We start from the raw sequence: 9,722 nt of genomic DNA on the forward strand, positions 1-9,722 counted from the left end.
GTATGACTTCAAAGCATTGAACACAAAAGGAGAAATCTTAACTGGTCACTCTATTCTGTGCAATTACTATGAATGTGGAGTAAAAATAATATTAAAACACATTACTATGAATGGGGACTAAGGCACTCAGGCTTAAAAAACACGGCAAAGCAAACAAAGGCAGTCTCTAAGATTTACTATATTCAAAGTTTTCTGAAACTATATGATGAATAAAAACCTGTCAGTTTGCATCTCACACAAAGATATTGCATGACTTCAGAGAACTTGGCATATAGGTTTATTTGCCTGGTCATTAGAGCTTTTAATTCTATTAAAGGGAAGGTCATAACAAGATGGATTTGAAATGAAATGAGATTACATTCTGGGGTGAATAATTCCTTAAATATTAACGCATTCGCTTGTCACAAACACGTTAAAGATGCAAATGTATGTTTGAACAAGTGTGGACTTCATAGGCATACAGGAGACTCTCATTTCCTATCCCTATCCATTTTTGATACCTACAAAATTATTATTATGATTGTGCATGCTGATATTTAAAAGCATACATAAAGCCTCATCCTAGGAGGTGTGGACCTCCATTAACCTCAATGTTCAGCATCACCATAATTTAGACCATAATGATAGCTGAAGTAATCTGTTACACATGTTCAAACCAGAATCCAAGAATAAATTAGAATCAGTCACAGGATTTGTATACTTCATATCTGTCACATACTGTAAATCTAAAAGCCATGCATATACACCAGATTAAAAGGAAATGAAAAAGCAGCAAATAGAAAAATACAGAAAATATCACAGGAGATTATCAAATATTCACGCAATGCATGATGTTGTAACACCTGATTCACATTTGTTGCCTTCTTTAACACCAAATTTTCCTGACTTTCATGGTCTGCCTGCTCTTTCAGTGCAGTAACTAACTGCAAGAATGTGACATTTCACTCTTTGCATTATGTAATTTCTTTATTTGAACAATGTATTTATTTTCCCATGATCACAGCTATGCCTTAGCTAAAATCCCAATGAAATGAAGTGTAAAAATATTAAAGAACACAAATGTGCAACATGCTTTAGCCTACACAAAATAAACCATTTTAATGGAAAACTTTTGTAGTGATCATATGCATTTTAATTCAAACTAGCCCATAAGGGATCTGGAAGCAGTGAGTATTTTCATACATTTAGTCTTCTTTGGATTAGATCTGCTTGCTTTTCTCACTGAAAAATTACAAACATTAGCATACATATATAATACATGTTCTCATTTTAAAGTTCCAATTTCCTCACTGCTTGGTTTAGTTGTACATTTATGCAATTAGTTTTACTTGGTCAAGAACTGAGTGAGAGCATGTGCACTCTTGTAATGTCTTTTGAGAAGTAGCCATTCGACATCTTTTCTTGATTTTTATTGCCCAGCAGCCATTGATTCATAAATGCAATTGCATATTTCAACCTATAGATTTTTCTGCTGCAGATGGCTTCGAAGCAAAAAAACTACACTGCAAAAACTGAGAAGTCTCTCGGCAACAAAGTAGTAGTCTGAAGGGGGAAAAATTGTTTGCGTAATTCAATACACACCATCTCAGTCAATGGCCCTGTGTAGCTCATGTTGAGCAATATTTGCATTTAAACCAACAGTGCTTGAACTTCAATTTGCCACAACTTTCAACTGCAAACCTTTCAACTTCAGTAGAAGAATATACCACCATGATAACTTACAGATGTGAAGTTTAGAGGGAAGCATTCCTCCCCTCTGAAGGTGCACTGCAAGAGCATTTCGTTGATATCATGGCCCGTGCGGTTGTAGAAATCCGTCATATTGAACTGCTTGTGGTTGAAGTTGACAAAATTAGCCTTCTCCTTCAAGAAAGCGAGGACTTCCGGCTCAGCTAGGTGAGGGTTAGCGATCTGATAGTTCTCGTTGAGCAGCGCCAGAAGCTCCCCGACGTGGTACAGATCGTTCTTTGTGATCTTTGAGAAACGAAACTCATTGAGGTTGCAGAAGGTGACAGCAGGAAAGGTGAGGTTGGTCGCCGCTACCTCGTCAAGTTTGGTGACGTGGGGGAACTCGAAGTAGTAGTACACTCGGTCCAGGCATACGAACATCAGCAGACCCAGAGAGCCCATGAAGGACAGCGTCCATAGGCAGCGACGGAACGTCATGTGGCCATAGGCGAATATGTGGCTCATGCCATGTAACGTGGAGGAGTTGGCGAAAACTTGCAAGCTGGACGGCCTCATGCTTTCAATGCTGTCTTCGGAGTCTCCCTTCATAGCTGTCATTGCTATCCAGCGATAACAGCTGAGACAAATGGTAGAATGTGTGCAACGAGGCAAGTCTAAATGCTTGAAAAAGCAGCAAGTCTTTGAAGAGGTTCTTTATGATTTCTCAAGGAACTTTCCAGTTAGTGGCAGTCCTCACTCCATCTGCGACCTCTTCTGCCGTCTATAAAAAAGCAGCTGTCATTCCATGCAGAACCAAACACAATGACAGCTCCAGAAAGACCAAGTCACATGAAAAGACAAGAGTGACGCCGTTCGGTTTCTGAGAGACAAAGCACAAAGACGTAAAGGGAAACCAAAAGACACTGATGGAAATGAAAGATCTCGCTTGGCGAGAGCAGCTGATTGGAGTGTGCCTCCTCCAGTCGGCACAGAATGGCTTTACATCGCTATGACAATGGCATGGAATGAATTAGTGAATGGGAAGATTACAGGAGCCAAGCGTCTGTTGCTCGTTGCCAGCTACATCCCCCTGCGCCACTCCCCTGCTGAAAATCAAGGGTCATAGACCTCCTCCTAGACCACCTCTCTGTTTGACAGCCTCAGCCGGGTTCCTTGTCTCTCTTGGATTCACAGAAAGCTGCGGGGAGCGCTGCCTCTTGATGTTTCGGAAAGCTAATGTGGTGGTCTCACCCCTGACAGCGAACGTTTCTTCCTCCAGATCTGAAAATGAGGATTTATGCACCTCTGCCGGCTGCTTGCCACCCCTCCTCTCTATCCATTGCTCTTTAGTAGTCAGGATCCATCCCACTGCTGAGCGTCTGCTTCGCCACAGCCTGTGTGTGTGGAAGAAGCATGGGGGGAGGGTGCTAGGGGGGCCGGGGGTGCTTTGGTTTCGTATGAAAGAAAAAAGCTCTCAATGTGCAGTGCTGTATTTCAGCTACAGGTAGTTGCAGAGAAGCAACCATCTGTGCCATTTGATTGTATCCGAGGATGTTGGATTTGCACGGAAGCACATCCTCATTTTCCCCACTAAACCTGCATATTAATGTAGCTGGAGTTTGACAAGAAATTTTAGATCAATTTTGTATCTTTTTTTAAAGACACAATTTGAGTGGCAACAGACATGTTGGTCATTAGAGACCAATTTGATTTATGTTCAATTTTGATGTAAGGTTCAATCAGTGTGCATTGTTTTTTTGGAGGGGTTATTAGTTCAGGGATCCCTTCCAAGCACACTTGCAAATCCAGCCTAAAGTGCTATGATGCTCAATTGAGATCAATTACCATAACAATGGCTGAATGGCCAGGGTTAGAGATCTTACTCCATTGAATTAAATCAATATCCAATCAAAATCTCAAGAGGCTGGGAGTAAAAGACATAATATTTTATATTTATACTTGTTTCAGGGTCTCCTTTTTAAATAGATGCAATTCGATTGATGTCAAATTTTGTTTGCACTCGTTTGCTGTCCGATAGGAAATAAAAATAGCTTTCCGAACTGTTCACAGAGCCCAGATGGAGTTTGTGCATGCATATGCATTCATATTCTAACTTTTGCAAATATTGTAATGTCTGGTTCCTGTTTACAGTCTCTCCATTATAGCAAATATGCTGAGTGTGAGGATTAGCATATTACAATATTATTCTGCATATTTCTACATGAAAATTACTGTGAACAGCATACTACCTGTATGAATTGGTTGTTATGTTTAGACTCAGCAAGCTTGCCATGTGTAGGTAGCATATCCAAAACAATCTTTGAGTAAAAGGCAGACAGATGCAACAACTAAAACTGGTTTATATTTCACATACCTCTATGTGATTGATTACCATACATTACTGGATGTGACAAATGCGATTTAGCTATTTGTTAGCAAGGCAAAATACAAGAGCAATATTATTGAGACACACCATGAAGAATGAAAAGAAAAAGATGGGAAAACAGTGTTACTAAAATACAGATTTAATCTTAAAGCTGGACTTTAAAAAGGAGGAACAGAGCATTATCAGAGAGTGGGTACTGCCTCCCACATCAAAACATCACTATTGAACATTTTACATGGTACTGGCCTGACCGAGTGTGCTAATTGCTTTATTTCCACTGCTATAGTCTGGGAGATAGTGATTGTTGTTTTAAATATGTTTCTAATTTCACCTGAGGGTTTAATTAATAAAAGATTATACATAGTCACCAGTTGATTGACGGCTGAAGTCATATCACAGACACAATAAATCACCAACAAATCCACCATAAAACAAACCTGCTCAAAGCAAATGTTCAAAAATAGCAGACTATTAGCTAGTTTAAGCCACTATATGGCAGAAAATCACTTGCAGGCTTTTTGTTTGATTGTTTATTGGTCTACTACATCGACCTGGAGAATTTTGCTTCGACTTGCAATAACATTGTCATTTTGAGGGCTTTCTTACTTGTGGTGAAGAACTTGGGTTCAATTAAGTCCTGGTCAGAACACCGGTGCGACAAGACAAAAACAATAAAACCCATTACAAACGAACCTATTGTTGCATCCAGTTGGGACATAATTAATGATTATAATGAATTATACTGTGTTTTTACGAGTTGTGTTGCATTGCGCTGCGTAAACATAAAACCATGTCTGCATTTGTGATTGCATTCTACCAAGAGCAAATAATTTGTAAAATGACTAAAGAAGGATTAAGGTGGTCTTGCATCAAGTAATCACACACTTTATTGTGGGCTTGATGATTTTTCTTTCTGGCAAATTTCAAGGCTCAGGTAAAAGAACGGAGGCTAAATGGATAAAAGGCATGAAAGAAAGGATATACCTCCTTTCTTGAGAGTGGAGAGACGCTTTAGTCCTGAGGGTACCCATCAGTCCTGTCGTACAATGAACTTGTCAGATCGGAGGAACTGTGAAATTGAAAATATCGAAAGGTCTTGTCCTGTAACAAAAACATGAAATTGAGCATAAGCTGGAATACCCCGCAGCATGTAAAAAAAACCCTGGTCACAAACTGGAAGGCAGGAAAAAAATAGTTCAGCAACTATGTTTGTATAAAGCTATTATAATTAAAGTGAACTGTGCAAATAAATGCATGCAGAAGCAGTTTTCTAAATGAGACATGCACACTTAACAAAGCACTGTAAACATATAGAAATATATATGCATTTTAAAATGTCACATATTCTAAATACAGGTTTTTTTCTTATTTGCTTATGAAGCTCTGACTTAATTAATATGCAATTCATACTGCAGTTTGCTGACTGCACAAGATGACCTTTTACAGCGAACGGCAGTCCAAACATATGAGTCAATTCCTAATGATATACACAACACTCATACTTATCACTCAGTGATGAAGGTATACAAAACAAGCTGTTAAAGTTTTACATCTCTACATAGTCTTTACTGAGAGCTAACCTATTTGGGAAAGCTTTCAGATGGACCATCTTTGGGCAAAGTGGATCATAATCACAGTCAACAGGACCAAGAGTCAGTGCACACAGATCTGTGATCTGTATTGATGGGTTATTGAGTGTGTTCCACATCTCCTGCTGATGTAGTGTCACATGGGCAATGAAACCAGAGGGGCTCTCATCTACAGAAGAGGATCTATGATCATGAACATTAGGGGACACTAAACAACAACATATTTAAAGAATACGTTTACAGTATTTCAACCAGCTATGTGTTGCTTCAATGTCGGTAAAATATTTAAATGCATACTGTCACCTCTTCCCAGATATCCCTGTTTATTTTTCATCCACTCCGCTACATGGTGCAAAACAAGTCATTATGCACTCCACCAAACTTTTGACAGCTCAGGGGCATTTTGTAAAAACTACAGATCTTCCACATTTTTGCATTACCACCCACTTACAGCTGGAAGGACAGATTGACAGCAACAAAATCAATAATATCTCTTTGTGTTTGAGACTTTGGTCTTTGCAACTTTATGGGTCTTATCTATTCACAAACAGCTTGTAACACTCCAATTGAGAAAGGAAAACTTGAAATTGCATCATATGATCCCTTTAAGTCCTATAATTTGTTTCAGACAGCAAAACTGTATTATACAGCAGGCTTAAGAGAAGCAGCAGTGCTTCCTTGTGTCAGTTCCTCCAAAACCTACCAGAATGCCTAATGGACAATATCTTCATTTCAAATACATTAGTAAACTGAGTAAATGAAAATTAAATACACAATTAATTTCACAATATATTTACACATCTCAGTTGTTAAATATAACAAATATGTCTATATAACATCAGAAATATATCATCACTTGCTCCATGCTCTTAAAAACTAATATTGGTCAACCACTGTTCAGTAGGTTACACACTCTAAATCTAATCGGAATTAAGCTATAATATTTTAACAGCAGCACTTTGATAACATTCATGTATAATACACACTAAGACAAAACTCAATTATTTACTAAGTATGCTCTCCTGAAAAGCATTGAGGCCAAAATTAAATGTAGCACAGATATTAGAGCCTCTCATAACTTGCTGTTCTGTAATGGGTATCTGCAGGTGCAGCTCTTTAACTGGCACATTATGCCGGAAGCTAATTAACTGTAACTGTAATTTACATCCTCTCACCACCTGAACCCTGTGCCTTCTCTGGCCAGGTGTTTTGTGGATTTCAAAAGTACATTTGCTGTAGATTGGGTGCTAGTATGGTTGAATCTACAAAAATATCAATAAACCGCAATAACAAACGGGGTGAGTCTCAATAAACTGAACTCAAATCATACAAATACATGAATTACATTGTTCAAGAACTATCTGCACAAAGCATCCTGCAATGCAACAGAACAACACTGGACATTCAACTGCATTCTGAGGACTTGAAAACAAACAGTTTAATGCAGTTTTGTAACAATGTCTAACTTTGACATTATAGCATAAAATTAGTTGGCATATAAAAGTTAATGTTCTCATTCATCACATTGGAAATGTAAGCTCAATTTGAGCGATTTTTGACATTATGTTGTAGGGCAACTTTCGAGTCATTCCTTTGTGAGTCACTGAACCAAGAACCGTTTGTTTCAGTTCAGGAACCAATGCATGACAATTTTGTCAGTCCCCATGCGAAAACTAATTGTATTAAAATATATATATATTATTAAAACATGCAATAACATTTCCATCCAATAAAATGTAAATAACCTTTAATGTAAATTTATATCTAGGTTGTAAGTGGCTTTTTGCAGTGAATTATGGTTTACAGTTTTATTTGAAATGTTATTTTGTTTTGCTCATGTAGGCTAACGCCATGCGCAACTTTGGTGCAACTGTTCATTATTCTGATTTCGAAAGCAAGCGTTTTATTTGCAAGTGCAGAAGAACGCCAAAGAGGGAAAGAATCATATTGAATGACCATACCATACCTACAATAAAGATATAACGTGGACATTAAAGCATATGTTATAGCATATGAGGGTATAATTTGGTTTTAATGTAATTTTGTGGCAAATGAAATCTAAAGTTTTTTCATTAATGCTGCATTCCTGTTCTACTAAACTTCTCTAATTTAATAAAGGGCTTTATAGCTTATATATGTTGTGATCACATGCAGTTTGTAATGTGTAATATCTTGCAAATCAATGCATGAATGCCTCGGTTTACCCTCTAAGTCTGTGACCCTGGATATTTACAACAAGTCATTTGCAGAAATCTTTCACAATGTAGCGTTGTATTTTTGCCACTAGATGGAGTCATTTTAACACTATTAAGACTGGAGCAGGAATATTGCAACAATTTTCACAGAATCTGGTGATGTTGATTTTTTTTTCAGGAGGTATTGCGTGAAATAGTCACAGATTGGGAAGGAATAGAGCAACACATTCATATGCTATGTGAGTATGTTTTCCACACTGGGTAAATCATTTGTATGGGTAAATTAATACAAAGACTTAAATACATCACAAAACTATTTTTTTGTGTGTCTGTTTTCAAACCAAAGCAAATCACAATGACTGAAAAATAAAAACTTTTATGATTCTTAGAAGCAAAGGTATACTGCATGGTGTATAAAAATAGTCACTATATATATGTGTGTTTGTGTGTCATGGTCATGTGATGTGATGTGTGTGTGTGTGTGTGTGTGTGTGTGTGTGTGTGTGTGTGTGTGTGTGTGTGTGTGTGTGAGAGAGAGAGAGAGAGAGAGAGAGAGATTAAATTGTAATAACTTTACATAAATGACCAAAAAAAAAAAAAACACTTTTAATAATTTTCTCTTTGAAGCTTATTTATGTAAATGAAACGATATTTATGGTGAAAGATGCAAAGCTCTGATTCACAAATGCCTTGTGAGAGAGACATGCATTTGATAAACCAGAATAAGAAGCTTTAATTAAAATTGTATTTTCATATTTAAAATGCTGAAATAATAACTTGTCCATTTTACAGTCTAGTAGCTGACCAATGAAGTATTTCACAGAGGGAAGCTTTGGTGAAAACAAATCACACTTTGCCCTTCATTAATCAGGGAAGTCTGAGGAAAACTGGGCCCAGACATGTTGTTTCCTATTCCCTGCACTCTCTCCCTGACTCCTATGATAAGCTTTACTGATGATCTTATATATGCTAATGATGGCATGTCTATGGACATATTACAGCGAGGGTGATGGTGTCATTAATGACAATGTTTTAAGCATTATCGTCATCATCTCCATGTACCCCTTGATCTTGTGGTTTCCTCATAGATCCCCATGCGCTCATTTCATTTCTGCACACACAATCTCTCTCTCCCTCTCCCCCTCTCTCTTTCTTTTGGGTGGTATAAACACATTACGGATGGGGACATTAGTAACTAATGCAGGCGCTGGGCCCCGCATTGTTTTGGTGCACAAGTACATCATTAGAAAATGTTCTACTTGGCAGGGAAGCGTGTATTAAATCGGCTCGCAATAAAATGAGGTTGTGATCAATTGTTAAAGTTATCGAGAGCTATTAGGTTGAAATATGAACCTCTCAATTGCCATAATGAAGAGGGTGCCCAATCGTACACAATCAACAGAGCAACAACACCGTGCATTGCGGGTTCCGGGCACTCGAAAGAATGACAGAAAGCAATTTTGCAGAAAAGAAAATACAAGCGCTTCCGCCTAACCTCATTACAAATTTCACCTCATTACTAAATTTCAATAATCTACTCAAAACGTTAGGACCAACCAGCTATAAAACAGAATTGCAAGCTTTTTTTGAGCAACGGGACAATAAAGGCCAATCTCGTGAAGAATTACGTCTAATAATGTCAGCTAACTTTTTATGGCGGCGCCAACGTTGACTCACAATTTTGGCAAACTCGCTGAATAAATTAATTTTATATAATATTCTCTACTGAGGCATATTGATGAGTCTTAGCCTCGGAAATTAAATTAATCCCCCAAAGTTAATGTTTCGGAACTGAACAGAGCCCAATCTTGAGGAGAGCAATGGAAGACACTGTCTGGTAGCACAATAAAGTTCCTGTTGTATTGTTAGATCAGTTTAAAATTC

General features: G+C 37.8%; 1 protein-coding gene across 4 annotated transcripts in view; it reads right to left on the minus strand.

Annotated features, from left to right (window-relative positions):
* The window catches only part of LOC132124262 (acid-sensing ion channel 1C), a 73,975-nt gene extending 70,907 nt beyond the window's left edge, over window positions 1-3,068 (minus strand). For all 4 annotated transcript variants that reach the window (XM_059535208.1, XM_059535204.1, XM_059535203.1 and 1 more), the window contains exon 1: window positions 1,723-3,068. In XM_059535208.1, coding sequence (XP_059391191.1) covers window positions 1,723-2,286 — 564 coding nt within the window. In that variant the 5' untranslated portion in view covers window positions 2,287-3,068. The remainder of the gene's footprint in view (window positions 1-1,722) is intronic.
* Window positions 3,069-9,722: the final 6,654 nt, after the last annotated feature.

Source organism: Carassius carassius, chromosome 42, assembly GCF_963082965.1.
Source record: "Carassius carassius chromosome 42, fCarCar2.1, whole genome shotgun sequence".
NCBI classification, from domain to species: Eukaryota; Metazoa; Chordata; class Actinopteri; order Cypriniformes; family Cyprinidae; genus Carassius; species Carassius carassius.